The sequence below is a fragment of the Schistocerca piceifrons genome, chromosome 1 (assembly GCF_021461385.2).
Source record: "Schistocerca piceifrons isolate TAMUIC-IGC-003096 chromosome 1, iqSchPice1.1, whole genome shotgun sequence".
NCBI classification, from domain to species: Eukaryota; Metazoa; Arthropoda; class Insecta; order Orthoptera; family Acrididae; genus Schistocerca; species Schistocerca piceifrons.
In genome coordinates this window covers 176130514-176145429 of record NC_060138.1, presented here as the reverse complement: position 1 = coordinate 176145429, position 14916 = coordinate 176130514, and the positions used below count along the sequence as shown (strand labels likewise).

Below are 14916 nucleotides of genomic sequence, written 5' to 3'. Positions count from 1 at the left end.
GAGACCACACGATGAAACAGGACGAACTCGCAACGGAGTGAACACATTGCAACCCGAGAAACCGACCTTACAGTTTCCCGACGTACGAGGGCCACTACGGTACGGTTGCCAAGGGTAATTCGAGAACAATCACGAACCAACACAATGCCGATGAAGGCGGCACATACAGAGGATTTCTTCCCGGAGATGGCATTCAAGAGTCGAAGCCACTCATCTCTTTTGTTCTCATTTACTTTATGTTATAACATTTACAAATAAAAAAAAAAAAAAAAAAAAAAAAAAAAAAAAAAAAAAAAAAAAACAAACTTACAGCGTAGAAGCTAGCCGACGAAGGCACAAAAGGTGAGCGATTGGATGGGCTATGTGGGGAGAAGGGAGGCCAAAAAAAAAAAAAAAAAAAAAAAAAAAAAAAAAAAAAAAAAAAAAAAAAAAAAAAAAAAAAAAGGGGGGCAGAGCACTGGTCTTGTAAACCAGGGGTCGTGAGTTCGATTCTCACAGGGGGCAGCACAATTTTAAATGGGCCAATGTAATGCTTTGAACCGAAAATTTCAAAATAGCGTGTCTTTTCGGGCCTGAGCCAAGATCACAGATGACGATAGACGAAAGACGGCAGCACCCGTCAGTCATCGCTGTGGACCTCAGTGGTAGCGAATTGTTGTGGCAGAGTAAATCTTTGTACGCATTTTCAGGACTCTGAAATGTATTTTTCTCGAGGGCTGTAGCGATCGCAAAGAGGTGTAAGCTGTAGCAGCCTCCTTAGCTCAGGGGCAGAGCACTGGTCTTGTAAACCAGGGGTCGTGAGTTCGATTCTCACAGGGGGCAGCACAATTTTAAATGGGCCAATGTAATGCTTTGAACCGAAAATTTCAAAATAGCGTGTCTTTTCGGGCCTGAGCCAAGATCACAGATGACGATAGACGAAAGACGGCAGCACCCGTCAGTCATCGCTGTGGACCTCAGTGGTAGCGAATTGTTGTGGCAGAGTAAATCTTTGTACGCATTTTCAGGACTCTGAAATGTATTTTTCTCGAGGGCTGTAGCGATCGCAAAGAGGTGTAAGCTGTAGCAGCCTCCTTAGCTCAGAGGCAGAGCACTGGTCTTGTAAACCAGGGGTCGTGAGTTCGATTCTCACAGGGGGCAGCACAATTTTAAATGGGCCAATGTAATGCTTTGAACCGAAAATTTCAAAATAGCGTGTCTTTTCGGGCCTGAGCCAAGATCACAGATGACGATAGACGAAAGACGGCAGCACCCGTCAGTCATCGCTGTGGACCTCAGTGGTAGCGAATTGTTGTGGCAGAGTAAATCTTTGTACGCATTTTCAGGACTCTGAAATGTATTTTTCTCGAGGGCTGTAGCGATCGCAAAGAGGTGTAAGCTGTAGCAGCCTCCTTAGCTCAGGGGCAGTTCATTTCCGGTATAACAGTCCAATGTCTGATGGGGTTTCAGAGCAAGTGAAAAAGTTTGTTTTCAAATCAGTTAACAATAGAGCGAGTGAAAACGAGATAGAGACGCTAGAAATACTGATACCAGAGCAACTTCAAGCAGGTTACAGTTTTTACACGTGGCCATCAGCACCAGTACTTGCATGGTTCTTGTGGGAACATCGACGTGAACTGCCGGGAAAACATATACTGGAACTTGGTTCGGGCACCGCGCTTCCAGGGATTGTCGCTGCAAAGTGTGGTGCTGCTGTAACATTAACGGATAATGCTTGTCTGCCGAAGAGCTTGCAACACGTGAAACGGTGTTGTGAAATAAATGGACTCCAACCAAACCAGGCAAGAGTCATTGGCCTGACTTGGGGACTTTTCCTATCAAGTATATTTAGCCTTGGTCAGGTAGATCTCATTTTGGGATCAGATTGTTTCTATGAACCAGGTGTGTTTGAAGACATTATCGTAAGCGTTGCGTTCTTATTGGAAAAGAATCCTCACGCAAAATTTTTATGCACTTATCAGGAACGCAGTGCCGACTGGTGCATAGAACATTTATTGCACAAGTGGAGACTGCAGTGCGAACATATCCCCTTAAACAACTTGGGCACAGAATCAGGAATAGACACTAGTGAATTAATGCAAGATCACACTATCCATCTCTTAGAAATAACAAGAGCTTGATTTATATAATAGGCAGTTAATAATGGCAGCACGAGCTGCATATAAAATATTTGTTGGAAACCTTCCTTGGACTATTGGACATCGTGAACTGAGGATGTATTTTTCCGAGTTTGGTCCTGTTGCCTCAGCAGTCGTTGTTTTTGACAAAAACACTGGCTTATCAAGAGGCTATGGTTTTGTTGTGCTTGGTAATAAATCAGGTTTTAACAAGGTCACCAATAAACAGACTCATGTTTTAGAAGGAAATCAAATAACAGTTCAAGTTGCATCACACTGACAATAATATTTGGTGATTATAGTCATTTGTAGTCAGTTACCAGTTTTTGTAGTATTTGTAACAGTATGGATGATACTGATGAGCTTGTAGAAAAATTTGCAAAAGCAGCAAAGTATGCTAAAGAGATTTGTGGGGATTTTGACAGTAATGAACTTCTGGAACTGTATGGTTACTATAAACAAGCTACAGAAGGACCTTGCCAAACATCAAAGCCCAGTTGGTATGACTTAACAGCTAAACAGAAATGGGAATCATGGAGACGCCTAAAGGATATGGATCGTGAGACTGCTATGATAAAATATGTTAAAATAATATCTGAAGTGGATCCTGTTTGGGAGGAACGATTTACTGAAAGACCTGCTGGCAGTGGTGCAGGATGGGTGGCAGTAAGCTGCATGACAAATACTGATGAGTACTTACCAGACACAGAGAAAACAGTATTTGACTGGGTGAAAGAAGGTAATGTTCAGAAGGTCATTGATGCCTCTAGGAGCTTCAGTTCACTTGAAATGATTAATAAACAAGATGAAAGTGGGATGGCATTACTTCATTGGGCTGCTGACAGAGGAAATATGGAAATGGTAGACTGTCTAGTTGAGAAACTGAAAGCTGATGTGAATTTAAAAGATGCTGATGGCCAAACTGCTTTGCATTATGCTGCAGCCTGTGGACATGTTAATGTTACTAAATTTTTAGTTCAACATGGTGGAGATCCCAATATTGCTGATCTTGATGGGACACTCCCAAAAGAGATCGCTGCTGACAGTGAAATATTGAAGGCTCTGACAATAGCAAACTGATATTGTTTCATGTAGGCCTATGAACATTTGACATCATGATTATTCTTGCATTGATAATGAAGTTAATTGATCTTTTCCCTTCATTTGCACAGCTGATAAAGCCTTGAAGTATAATATGTTGTAAATAAGTGCGCCATCATTTAAAACAAGACTGTAAATTTGAAATAAGTCATTAAATTCTTTTTGAGCTTCAAAAAAAAAAAAAAAAAAAAAAAAGGGGCAGAGCACTGGTCTTGTAAACCAGGGGTCGTGAGTTCGATTCTCACAGGGGGCAGCACAATTTTAAATGGGCCAATGTAATGCTTTGAACCGAAAATTTCAAAATAGCGTGTCTTTTCGGGCCTGAGCCAAGATCACAGATGACGATAGACGAAAGACGGCAGCACCCGTCAGTCATCGCTGTGGACCTCAGTGGTAGCGAATTGTTGTGGCAGAGTAAATCTTTGTACGCATTTTCAGGACTCTGAAATGTACTTTTCTCGAGGGCTGTAGCGATCGCAAAGAGACGTAAGCTGTAGCAGCCTCCTTAGCTCAGGGGCAGAGCACTGGTCTTGTAAACCAGGGGTCGTGAGTTCGATTCTCACAGGGGGCAGCACAATTTTAAATGGGCCAATGTAATGCTTTGAACCGAAAATTTCAAAATAGCGTGTCTTTTCGGGCCTGAGCCAAGATCACAGATGACGATAGACGAAAGACGGCAGCACCCGTCAGTCATCGCTGTGGACCTCAGTGGTAGCGAATTGTTGTGGCAGAGTAAATCTTTGTACGCATTTTCAGGACTCTGAAATGTATTTTTCTCGAGGGCTGTAGCGATCGCAAAGAGGTGTAAGCTGTAGCAGCCTCCTTAGCTCAGGGGCAGAGCACTGGTCTTGTAAACCAGGGGTCGTGAGTTCGATTCTCACAGGGGGCAGCACAATTTTAAATGGGCCAATGTAATGCTTTGAACCGAAAATTTCAAAATAGCGTGTCTTTTCGGGCCTGAGCCAAGATCACAGATGACGATAGACGAAAGACGGCAGCACCCGTCAGTCATCGCTGTGGACCTGAGTGGTAGCGAATTGTTGTGGCAGAGTAAATCTTTGTACGCATTTTCAGGACTCTGAAATGTATTTTTCTCGAGGGCTGTAGCGATCGCAAAGAGGTATAAGCTGTAGCAGCCTCCTTAGCTCAGGGGCAGAGCACTGGTCTTGTAAACCAGGGGTCGTGAGTTCGATTCTCACAGGGGGCAGCACAATTTTAAATGGGCCAATGTAATGCTTTGAACCGAAAATTTCAAAATAGCGTGTCTTTTCGGGCCTGAGCCAAGATCACAGATGACGATAGACGAAAGACGGCAGCACCCGTCAGTCATCGCAGTGGACCTCAGTGGTAGCGAATTGTTGTGGCAGAGTAAATCTTTGTACGCATTTTCAGGACTCTGAAATGTATTTTTCTCGAGGGCTGTAGCGATCGCAAAGAAGTGTAAGCTGTAGCAGCCTCCTTAGCTCAGGGGCAGAGCACTGGTCTTGTAAACCAGGGGTCGTGAGTTCGATTCTCACAGGGGGCAGCACAATTTTAAATGGGCCAATGTAATGCTTTGAACCGAAAATTTCAAAATAGCGTGTCTTTTCGGGCCTGAGCCAAGATCACAGATGACGATAGACGAAAGACGGCAGCACCCGTCAGTCATCGCTGTGGACCTCAGTGGTAGCGAATTGTTGTGGCAGAGTAAATCTTTGTACGCATTTTCAGGACTCTGAAATGTATTTTTCTCGAGGGCTGTAGCGATCGCAAAGAGGTGTAAGCTGTAGCAGCCTCCTTAGCTCAGGGGCAGAGCACTGGTCTTGTAAACCAGGGGTCGTGAGTTCGATTCTCACAGGGGGCAGCACAATTTTAAATGGGCCAATGTAATGCTTTGAACCGAAAATTTCAAAATAGCGTGTCTTTTCGGGCCTGAGCCAAGATCACAGATGACGATAGACGAAAGACGGCAGCACCCGTCAGTCATCGCTGTGGACCTCAGTGGTAGCGAATTGTTGTGGCAGAGTAAATCTTTGTATGCATTTTCAGGACTCTGAAATGTATTTTTCTCGAGGGCTGTAGCGATCGCAAAGAGGTGTAAGCTGTAGCAGCCTCCTTAGCTCAGGGGCTGAGCACTGGTCTTGTAAACCAGGGGTCGTGAGTTCGATTCTCACAGGGGGCAGCACAATTTTAAATGGGCCAATGTAATGCTTTGAACCGAAAATTTCAAAATAGCGTGTCTTTTCGGGCCTGAGCCAAGATCACAGATGACGATAGACGAAAGACGGCAGCACCCGTCAGTCATCGCTGTGGACCTCAGTGGTAGCGAATTGTTGTGGCAGAGTAAATCTTTGTACGCATTTTCAGGACTCTGAAATGTATTTTTCTCGAGGGCTGTAGCGATCGCAAAGAGGTGTAAGCTGAAGCAGCCTCCTTAGCTCAGGGGCAGAGCACTGGTCTTGTAAACCAGGGGTCGTGAGTTCGATTCTCACAGGGGGCAGCACAATTTTAAATGGGCCAATGTAATGCTTTGAACCGAAAATTTCAAAATAGCGTGTCTTTTCGGGCCTGAGCCAAGATCACAGATGACGATAGACGAAAGACGGCAGCACCCGTCAGTCATCGCTGTGGACCTCAGTGGTAGCGAATTGTTGTGGCAGAGTAAATCTTTGTACGCATTTTCAGGACTCTGAAATGTATTTTTCTCGAGGGCTGTAGCGATCGCAAAGAGGTGTAAGCTGTAGCAGCCTCCTTAGCTCAGGGGTAGCAATCCGCAAAACACTATCGCCCGCTCACACTGTTAAACTGTGATTATAAGATCTTTGCAAGGATTATAGCTAGGAGACTCAAACCGGTGATGAACACGGTTACAGCCCCGCCACAAACGAGTGTCGGTATAGGCCGCAACATTCACGACACCTTGTGTGACTATCGCGACGTCATAGCGATAGCTGCCGCCTGTCGCATTCCGTGCGCCTTGGTTGCTCTCGATTTTGACAAGGCATTTGACCGTGTGAACCATGAGTATTTACTGAAAACCATGCAGACAATGAACTTCCCCCACCGTTTCCTCACCATCATCGAACGACTGCTGCGCCACTCCCAGTCCACGATTTTGCTCAACGGGCGATCAGTGGGGCCGATAACTATTGAAAGTTCGGTCAGACAGGGCTGCCCTATGTCGATGGCGCTGTTTGCTATCGCCATCGAGCCGCTATTAACAGCGCTGACCTCACACCTCCAGGGTGTCCTGATGTATGGTCACAAGTTTGTATGCCGCGCCTACGCGGATGATGTGGCCTTTCTTGTGCGAACCACGTCTGAGATACGGACGGCGATGGACATAGTAGAGCAGTATAGGAAGGCGGCGGGGGCTCAGTTGAATGTAATGAAGTCCGGTGTCCTGAACATCGGTCGCGGATTGAAGGCCCCTATTCCTGGACAGATCAAGGTGACCACGGTCATGAAGTGCTTGGGAGTGAAATTTACTCGTGACATCCGACGCACGATTGCAATCAATTACAAAGATTTGCTGAATACAGTGCGCGCGAGCATACGTCAACATACCCTCAGGTCGCTGGACGAAATACAACGCGTGGCCTTGGTGAACATTTATCTCGTCTCTAAACTTAACTATGTGGCACGCGTACTTCCGCTACCCCTCCCGATGGCAAGCAGATTGTTAGCTGCCTTCGGCCACTTTGTCAGCCGCGGCCACGTTTTCAAAGTCAAGTATTCTACGTTGACTCTACCGTCGGCGTCAGGTGGTCTCAACCTCATCGACGTCTATACGAAGACACGGGCCCTGTACGTCAGTTCTACATTTAACAGATGGAAGAATTCGCCTAATAGTATCACCAGTTTTCTATTGAACGAAATAAAGCCGGCTAATCTTGACGCGCCTGTGGATGTTCATCACATACCACACGACCTTCATCATCTCAAGCAATTTTTGCTTGACTATAGCTACATCCGCATGGGAATGCCTGAGGAACAAATAGTCACAGTGCGAACAGTGTACAAATATTTGCTCACGACGCACGCTCGAAACAGTATTGAAGTTAAGTACCCCGAGGCAGTCTGGCCACGTATATGGAGAAGTGTTCATCATCCACATTTGCCAACGGGAGTGAGAGCATTGTGGTATTACGTGGTCAATAGGAAACTTCCCACGACTTCCCGATTACATTCGATACATTTGGCTGCTACTTCCCTTTGTGCAACCTGTAATGTGCAAGATACTGATGAACACCCATTCGTATGCGGTACGGCGCATGACATCTGGAAAGCGGTTAGAAACCTCTTGGCCTTTCTACAACGCACGTCCCCTCAAGCCATCACCCTTAAGAGTCTACTTCTACCGGACGATGACCTCTACCCTACCACGAAACGAAATGCCGTAACCTGGCTGAAAGGACAAGCCATATATTATATTATTGCAAACTCAGAACGTAGTATTGGAGACTTTTCGACATATTTACAGACACAGCACGATGGACTTCGCAAACTTCCACATTATAAACAGGTATACGCAAATTTTCTCATCAAAGCGATCATGGATCCCCCACAGACTTGGCGGGTGTAAAGCTAAGATTAGACAAGACAGGAAAGTAAAGAGAAGAGACCACACGATGAAACAGGACGAACTCGCAACGGAGTAAACACATTGCAACCCGAGAAACCGACCTTACAGTTTCCCGACGTACGAGGGCCACTACGGTACGGTTGCCAAGGGTAATTCGAGAACAATCACGAACCAACACAATGCCGATGAAGGCGGCACATACAGAGGATTTCTTCCCGGAGATGGCATTCAAGAGTCGAAGCCACTCATCTCTTTTGTTCTCATTTACTTTATGTTATAACATTTACAAATAAAAAAAAAAAAAAAAAAAAAAAAAAAAAAAAAAAAAAACTTACAGCGTAGAAGCTAGCCGACGAAGGCACAAAAGGTGAGCGATTGGATGGGCTATGTGGGGAGAAGGGAGGCCAAAAAAAAAAAAAAAAAAAAAAAAAAAAAAAAAAAAAAAAAAAAAAAGGGGCAGAGCACTGGTCTTGTAAACCAGGGGTCGTGAGTTCGATTCTCACAGGGGGCAGCACAATTTTAAATGGGCCAATGTAATGCTTTGAACCGAAAATTTCAAAATAGCGTGTCTTTTCGGGCCTGAGCCAAGATCACAGATGACGATAGACGAAAGACGGCAGCACCCGTCAGTCATCGCTGTGGACCTCAGTGGTAGCGAATTGTTGTGGCAGAGTAAATCTTTGTACGCATTTTCAGGACTCTGAAATGTATTTTTCTCGAGGGCTGTAGCGATCGCAAAGAGGTGTAAGCTGTAGCAGCCTCCTTAGCTCAGGGGCAGAGCACTGGTCTTGTAAACCAGGGGTCGTGAGTTCGATTCTCACAGGGGGCAGCACAATTTTAAATGGGCCAATGTAATGCTTTGAACCGAAAATTTCAAAATAGCGTGTCTTTTCGGGCCTGAGCCAAGATCACAGATGACGATAGACGAAAGACGGCAGCACCCGTCAGTCATCGCTGTGGACCTCAGTGGTAGCGAATTGTTGTGGCAGAGTAAATCTTTGTACGCATTTTCAGGACTCTGAAATGTATTTTTCTCGAGGGCTGTAGCGATCGCAAAGAGGTGTAAGCTGTAGCAGCCTCCTTAGCTCAGAGGCAGAGCACTGGTCTTGTAAACCAGGGGTCGTGAGTTCGATTCTCACAGGGGGCAGCACAATTTTAAATGGGCCAATGTAATGCTTTGAACCGAAAATTTCAAAATAGCGTGTCTTTTCGGGCCTGAGCCAAGATCACAGATGACGATAGACGAAAGACGGCAGCACCCGTCAGTCATCGCTGTGGACCTCAGTGGTAGCGAATTGTTGTGGCAGAGTAAATCTTTGTACGCATTTTCAGGACTCTGAAATGTATTTTTCTCGAGGGCTGTAGCGATCGCAAAGAGGTGTAAGCTGTAGCAGCCTCCTTAGCTCAGGGGCAGTTCATTTCCGGTATAACAGTCCAATGTCTGATGGGGTTTCAGAGCAAGTGAAAAAGTTTGTTTTCAAATCAGTTAACAATAGAGCGAGTGAAAACGAGATAGAGACGCTAGAAATACTGATACCAGAGCAACTTCAAGCAGGTTACAGTTTTTACACGTGGCCATCAGCACCAGTACTTGCATGGTTCTTGTGGGAACATCGACGTGAACTGCCGGGAAAACATATACTGGAACTTGGTTCGGGCACCGCGCTTCCAGGGATTGTCGCTGCAAAGTGTGGTGCTGCTGTAACATTAACGGATAATGCTTGTCTGCCGAAGAGCTTGCAACACGTGAAACGGTGTTGTGAAATAAATGGACTCCAACCAAACCAGGCAAGAGTCATTGGCCTGACTTGGGGACTTTTCCTATCAAGTATATTTAGCCTTGGTCAGGTAGATCTCATTTTGGGATCAGATTGTTTCTATGAACCAGGTGTGTTTGAAGACATTATCGTAAGCGTTGCGTTCTTATTGGAAAAGAATCCTCACGCAAAATTTTTATGCACTTATCAGGAACGCAGTGCCGACTGGTGCATAGAACATTTATTGCACAAGTGGAGACTGCAGTGCGAACATATCCCCTTAAACAACTTGGGCACAGAATCAGGAATAGACACTAGTGAATTAATGCAAGATCACACTATCCATCTCTTAGAAATAACAAGAGCTTGATTTATATAATAGGCAGTTAATAATGGCAGCACGAGCTGCATATAAAATATTTGTTGGAAACCTTCCTTGGACTATTGGACATCGTGAACTGAGGATGTATTTTTCCGAGTTTGGTCCTGTTGCCTCAGCAGTCGTTGTTTTTGACAAAAACACTGGCTTATCAAGAGGCTATGGTTTTGTTGTGCTTGGTAATAAATCAGGTTTTAACAAGGTCACCAATAAACAGACTCATGTTTTAGAAGGAAATCAAATAACAGTTCAAGTTGCATCACACTGACAATAATATTTGGTGATTATAGTCATTTGTAGTCAGTTACCAGTTTTTGTAGTATTTGTAACAGTATGGATGATACTGATGAGCTTGTAGAAAAATTTGCAAAAGCAGCAAAGTATGCTAAAGAGATTTGTGGGGATTTTGACAGTAATGAACTTCTGGAACTGTATGGTTACTATAAACAAGCTACAGAAGGACCTTGCCAAACATCAAAGCCCAGTTGGTATGACTTAACAGCTAAACAGAAATGGGAATCATGGAGACGCCTAAAGGATATGGATCGTGAGACTGCTATGATAAAATATGTTAAAATAATATCTGAAGTGGATCCTGTTTGGGAGGAACGATTTACTGAAAGACCTGCTGGCAGTGGTGCAGGATGGGTGGCAGTAAGCTGCATGACAAATACTGATGAGTACTTACCAGACACAGAGAAAACAGTATTTGACTGGGTGAAAGAAGGTAATGTTCAGAAGGTCATTGATGCCTCTAGGAGCTTCAGTTCACTTGAAATGATTAATAAACAAGATGAAAGTGGGATGGCATTACTTCATTGGGCTGCTGACAGAGGAAATATGGAAATGGTAGACTGTCTAGTTGAGAAACTGAAAGCTGATGTGAATTTAAAAGATGCTGATGGCCAAACTGCTTTGCATTATGCTGCAGCCTGTGGACATGTTAATGTTACTAAATTTTTAGTTCAACATGGTGGAGATCCCAATATTGCTGATCTTGATGGGACACTCCCAAAAGAGATCGCTGCTGACAGTGAAATATTGAAGGCTCTGACAATAGCAAACTGATATTGTTTCATGTAGGCCTATGAACATTTGACATCATGATTATTCTTGCATTGATAATGAAGTTAATTGATCTTTTCCCTTCATTTGCACAGCTGATAAAGCCTTGAAGTATAATATGTTGTAAATAAGTGCGCCATCATTTAAAACAAGACTGTAAATTTGAAATAAGTCATTAAATTCTTTTTGAGCTTCAAAAAAAAAAAAAAAAAAAAAAAAGGGGCAGAGCACTGGTCTTGTAAACCAGGGGTCGTGAGTTCGATTCTCACAGGGGGCAGCACAATTTTAAATGGGCCAATGTAATGCTTTGAACCGAAAATTTCAAAATAGCGTGTCTTTTCGGGCCTGAGCCAAGATCACAGATGACGATAGACGAAAGACGGCAGCACCCGTCAGTCATCGCTGTGGACCTCAGTGGTAGCGAATTGTTGTGGCAGAGTAAATCTTTGTACGCATTTTCAGGACTCTGAAATGTACTTTTCTCGAGGGCTGTAGCGATCGCAAAGAGACGTAAGCTGTAGCAGCCTCCTTAGCTCAGGGGCAGAGCACTGGTCTTGTAAACCAGGGGTCGTGAGTTCGATTCTCACAGGGGGCAGCACAATTTTAAATGGGCCAATGTAATGCTTTGAACCGAAAATTTCAAAATAGCGTGTCTTTTCGGGCCTGAGCCAAGATCACAGATGACGATAGACGAAAGACGGCAGCACCCGTCAGTCATCGCTGTGGACCTCAGTGGTAGCGAATTGTTGTGGCAGAGTAAATCTTTGTACGCATTTTCAGGACTCTGAAATGTATTTTTCTCGAGGGCTGTAGCGATCGCAAAGAGGTGTAAGCTGTAGCAGCCTCCTTAGCTCAGGGGCAGAGCACTGGTCTTGTAAACCAGGGGTCGTGAGTTCGATTCTCACAGGGGGCAGCACAATTTTAAATGGGCCAATGTAATGCTTTGAACCGAAAATTTCAAAATAGCGTGTCTTTTCGGGCCTGAGCCAAGATCACAGATGACGATAGACGAAAGACGGCAGCACCCGTCAGTCATCGCTGTGGACCTGAGTGGTAGCGAATTGTTGTGGCAGAGTAAATCTTTGTACGCATTTTCAGGACTCTGAAATGTATTTTTCTCGAGGGCTGTAGCGATCGCAAAGAGGTATAAGCTGTAGCAGCCTCCTTAGCTCAGGGGCAGAGCACTGGTCTTGTAAACCAGGGGTCGTGAGTTCGATTCTCACAGGGGGCAACACAATTTTAAATGGGCCAATGTAATGCTTTGAACCGAAAATTTCAAAATAGCGTGTCTTTTCGGGCCTGAGCCAAGATCACAGATGACGATAGACGAAAGACGGCAGCACCCGTCAGTCATCGCAGTGGACCTCAGTGGTAGCGAATTGTTGTGGCAGAGTAAATCTTTGTACGCATTTTCAGGACTCTGAAATGTATTTTTCTCGAGGGCTGTAGCGATCGCAAAGAAGTGTAAGCTGTAGCAGCCTCCTTAGCTCAGGGGCAGAGCACTGGTCTTGTAAACCAGGGGTCGTGAGTTCGATTCTCACAGGGGGCAGCACAATTTTAAATGGGCCAATGTAATGCTTTGAACCGAAAATTTCAAAATAGCGTGTCTTTTCGGGCCTGAGCCAAGATCACAGATGACGATAGACGAAAGACGGCAGCACCCGTCAGTCATCGCTGTGGACCTCAGTGGTAGCGAATTGTTGTGGCAGAGTAAATCTTTGTACGCATTTTCAGGACTCTGAAATGTATTTTTCTCGAGGGCTGTAGCGATCGCAAAGAGGTGTAAGCTGTAGCAGCCTCCTTAGCTCAGGGGCAGAGCACTGGTCTTGTAAACCAGGGGTCGTGAGTTCGATTCTCACAGGGGGCAGCACAATTTTAAATGGGCCAATGTAATGCTTTGAACCGAAAATTTCAAAATAGCGTGTCTTTTCGGGCCTGAGCCAAGATCACAGATGACGATAGACGAAAGACGGCAGCACCCGTCAGTCATCGCTGTGGACCTCAGTGGTAGCGAATTGTTGTGGCAGAGTAAATCTTTGTATGCATTTTCAGGACTCTGAAATGTATTTTTCTCGAGGGCTGTAGCGATCGCAAAGAGGTGTAAGCTGTAGCAGCCTCCTTAGCTCAGGGGCTGAGCACTGGTCTTGTAAACCAGGGGTCGTGAGTTCGATTCTCACAGGGGGCAGCACAATTTTAAATGGGCCAATGTAATGCTTTGAACCGAAAATTTCAAAATAGCGTGTCTTTTCGGGCCTGAGCCAAGATCACAGATGACGATAGACGAAAGACGGCAGCACCCGTCAGTCATCGCTGTGGACCTCAGTGGTAGCGAATTGTTGTGGCAGAGTAAATCTTTGTACGCATTTTCAGGACTCTGAAATGTATTTTTCTCGAGGGCTGTAGCGATCGCAAAGAGGTGTAAGCTGAAGCAGCCTCCTTAGCTCAGGGGCAGAGCACTGGTCTTGTAAACCAGGGGTCGTGAGTTCGATTCTCACAGGGGGCAGCACAATTTTAAATGGGCCAATGTAATGCTTTGAACCGAAAATTTCAAAATAGCGTGTCTTTTCGGGCCTGAGCCAAGATCACAGATGACGATAGACGAAAGACGGCAGCACCCGTCAGTCATCGCTGTGGACCTCAGTGGTAGCGAATTGTTGTGGCAGAGTAAATCTTTGTACGCATTTTCAGGACTCTGAAATGTATTTTTCTCGAGGGCTGTAGCGATCGCAAAGAGGTGTAAGCTGTAGCAGCCTCCTTAGCTCAGGGGTAGCAATCCGCAAAACACTATCGCCCGCTCACACTGTTAAACTGTGATTATAAGATCTTTGCAAGGATTATAGCTAGGAGACTCAAACCGGTGATGAACACGGTTACAGCCCCGCCACAAACGAGTGTCGGTATAGGCCGCAACATTCACGACACCTTGTGTGACTATCGCGACGTCATAGCGATAGCTGCCGCCTGTCGCATTCCGTGCGCCTTGGTTGCTCTCGATTTTGACAAGGCATTTGACCGTGTGAACCATGAGTATTTACTGAAAACCATGCAGACAATGAACTTCCCCCACCGTTTCCTCACCATCATCGAACGACTGCTGCGCCACTCCCAGTCCACGATTTTGCTCAACGGGCGATCAGTGGGGCCGATAACTATTGAAAGTTCGGTCAGACAGGGCTGCCCTATGTCGATGGCGCTGTTTGCTATCGCCATCGAGCCGCTATTAACAGCGCTGACCTCACACCTCCAGGGTGTCCTGATGTATGGTCACAAGTTTGTATGCCGCGCCTACGCGGATGATGTGGCCTTTCTTGTGCGAACCACGTCTGAGATACGGACGGCGATGGACATAGTAGAGCAGTATAGGAAGGCGGCGGGGGCTCAGTTGAATGTAATGAAGTCCGGTGTCCTGAACATCGGTCGCGGATTGAAGGCCCCTATTCCTGGACAGATCAAGGTGACCACGGTCATGAAGTGCTTGGGAGTGAAATTTACTCGTGACATCCGACGCACGATTGCAATCAATTACAAAGATTTGCTGAATACAGTGCGCGCGAGCATACGTCAACATACCCTCAGGTCGCTGGACGAAATACAACGCGTGGCCTTGGTGAACATTTATCTCGTCTCTAAACTTAACTATGTGGCACGCGTACTTCCGCTACCCCTCCCGATGGCAAGCAGATTGTTAGCTGCCTTCGGCCACTTTGTCAGCCGCGGCCACGTTTTCAAAGTCAAGTATTCTACGTTGACTCTACCGTCGGCGTCAGGTGGTCTCAACCTCATCGACGTCTATACGAAGACACGGGCCCTGTACGTCAGTTCTACATTTAACAGATGGAAGAATTCGCCTAATAGTATCACCAGTTTTCTATTGAACGAAATAAAGCCGGCTAATCTTGACGCGCCTGTGGATGTTCATCACATACCACACGA

At 45.5% G+C, this 14916-nt stretch overlaps 4 protein-coding genes and 18 non-coding genes across 22 annotated transcripts; all 22 read left to right on the top strand.

Moving 5' to 3' along the window:
• Positions 1–750: 750 nt before the first annotated feature.
• Positions 751–822, top strand: Trnat-ugu. The gene has a single exon. It is a non-coding gene; the product is annotated as a tRNA-Thr (tRNA).
• Positions 823–1068: 246 nt separating this feature from the next.
• On the top strand, positions 1069–1140 carry Trnat-ugu. The gene has a single exon. It is a non-coding gene; the product is annotated as a tRNA-Thr (tRNA).
• A 284-nt stretch (positions 1141–1424) lies between these two features.
• On the top strand, positions 1425–2125 carry LOC124793379 (probable methyltransferase-like protein 23). Its single transcript, XM_047258015.1, has one exon. The coding sequence runs from the start codon at positions 1431–1433 to the stop codon at positions 2118–2120; it is 690 nt and encodes a 229-aa protein (XP_047113971.1). The 5' UTR covers positions 1425–1430; the 3' UTR covers positions 2121–2125.
• A 328-nt stretch (positions 2126–2453) lies between these two features.
• LOC124793363 (acyl-CoA-binding domain-containing protein 6-like) lies at positions 2454–3212 on the top strand. Its single transcript, XM_047258014.1, has one exon. It carries the CDS (start codon positions 2463–2465, stop codon positions 3195–3197), a length of 735 nt encoding a protein of 244 aa, XP_047113970.1. The 5' UTR covers positions 2454–2462; the 3' UTR covers positions 3198–3212.
• Positions 3213–3717: 505 nt separating this feature from the next.
• Positions 3718–3789, top strand: Trnat-ugu. Its single transcript has one exon. It is a non-coding gene; the product is annotated as a tRNA-Thr (tRNA).
• A 246-nt stretch (positions 3790–4035) lies between these two features.
• On the top strand, positions 4036–4107 carry Trnat-ugu. The gene has a single exon. It is a non-coding gene; the product is annotated as a tRNA-Thr (tRNA).
• Positions 4108–4353: 246 nt separating this feature from the next.
• Positions 4354–4425, top strand: Trnat-ugu. The gene has a single exon. It is a non-coding gene; the product is annotated as a tRNA-Thr (tRNA).
• Positions 4426–4671: 246 nt separating this feature from the next.
• On the top strand, positions 4672–4743 carry Trnat-ugu. The gene has a single exon. It is a non-coding gene; the product is annotated as a tRNA-Thr (tRNA).
• A 246-nt stretch (positions 4744–4989) lies between these two features.
• Positions 4990–5061, top strand: Trnat-ugu. Its single transcript has one exon. It is a non-coding gene; the product is annotated as a tRNA-Thr (tRNA).
• Positions 5062–5307: 246 nt separating this feature from the next.
• On the top strand, positions 5308–5379 carry Trnat-ugu. Its single transcript has one exon. It is a non-coding gene; the product is annotated as a tRNA-Thr (tRNA).
• A 246-nt stretch (positions 5380–5625) lies between these two features.
• On the top strand, positions 5626–5697 carry Trnat-ugu. Its single transcript has one exon. It is a non-coding gene; the product is annotated as a tRNA-Thr (tRNA).
• Positions 5698–8539: 2842 nt separating this feature from the next.
• Trnat-ugu lies at positions 8540–8611 on the top strand. Its single transcript has one exon. It is a non-coding gene; the product is annotated as a tRNA-Thr (tRNA).
• A 246-nt stretch (positions 8612–8857) lies between these two features.
• On the top strand, positions 8858–8929 carry Trnat-ugu. The gene has a single exon. It is a non-coding gene; the product is annotated as a tRNA-Thr (tRNA).
• Positions 8930–9213: 284 nt separating this feature from the next.
• Positions 9214–9914, top strand: LOC124793261 (probable methyltransferase-like protein 23). Its single transcript, XM_047258006.1, has one exon. The coding sequence runs from the start codon at positions 9220–9222 to the stop codon at positions 9907–9909; it is 690 nt and encodes a 229-aa protein (XP_047113962.1). The 5' UTR covers positions 9214–9219; the 3' UTR covers positions 9910–9914.
• A 328-nt stretch (positions 9915–10242) lies between these two features.
• On the top strand, positions 10243–11001 carry LOC124793245 (acyl-CoA-binding domain-containing protein 6-like). Its single transcript, XM_047258005.1, has one exon. It carries the CDS (start codon positions 10252–10254, stop codon positions 10984–10986), a length of 735 nt encoding a protein of 244 aa, XP_047113961.1. The 5' UTR covers positions 10243–10251; the 3' UTR covers positions 10987–11001.
• A 505-nt stretch (positions 11002–11506) lies between these two features.
• Trnat-ugu lies at positions 11507–11578 on the top strand. Its single transcript has one exon. It is a non-coding gene; the product is annotated as a tRNA-Thr (tRNA).
• A 246-nt stretch (positions 11579–11824) lies between these two features.
• On the top strand, positions 11825–11896 carry Trnat-ugu. Its single transcript has one exon. It is a non-coding gene; the product is annotated as a tRNA-Thr (tRNA).
• A 246-nt stretch (positions 11897–12142) lies between these two features.
• On the top strand, positions 12143–12214 carry Trnat-ugu. Its single transcript has one exon. It is a non-coding gene; the product is annotated as a tRNA-Thr (tRNA).
• Positions 12215–12460: 246 nt separating this feature from the next.
• On the top strand, positions 12461–12532 carry Trnat-ugu. The gene has a single exon. It is a non-coding gene; the product is annotated as a tRNA-Thr (tRNA).
• Positions 12533–12778: 246 nt separating this feature from the next.
• Trnat-ugu lies at positions 12779–12850 on the top strand. The gene has a single exon. It is a non-coding gene; the product is annotated as a tRNA-Thr (tRNA).
• Positions 12851–13096: 246 nt separating this feature from the next.
• Trnat-ugu lies at positions 13097–13168 on the top strand. Its single transcript has one exon. It is a non-coding gene; the product is annotated as a tRNA-Thr (tRNA).
• A 246-nt stretch (positions 13169–13414) lies between these two features.
• On the top strand, positions 13415–13486 carry Trnat-ugu. The gene has a single exon. It is a non-coding gene; the product is annotated as a tRNA-Thr (tRNA).
• The last annotated feature ends 1430 nt before the right edge of the window (positions 13487–14916 follow it).

Coding starts and splice junctions, on each gene's coding strand:
- LOC124793379 (XM_047258015.1), top strand. CDS start 1,431: ATGTCTGATGGGGTTTCAGAGCAAGTGAAAAAGTTTGTTTTCAAATCA.
- LOC124793363 (XM_047258014.1), top strand. CDS start 2,463: ATGGATGATACTGATGAGCTTGTAGAAAAATTTGCAAAAGCAGCAAAG.
- LOC124793261 (XM_047258006.1), top strand. CDS start 9,220: ATGTCTGATGGGGTTTCAGAGCAAGTGAAAAAGTTTGTTTTCAAATCA.
- LOC124793245 (XM_047258005.1), top strand. CDS start 10,252: ATGGATGATACTGATGAGCTTGTAGAAAAATTTGCAAAAGCAGCAAAG.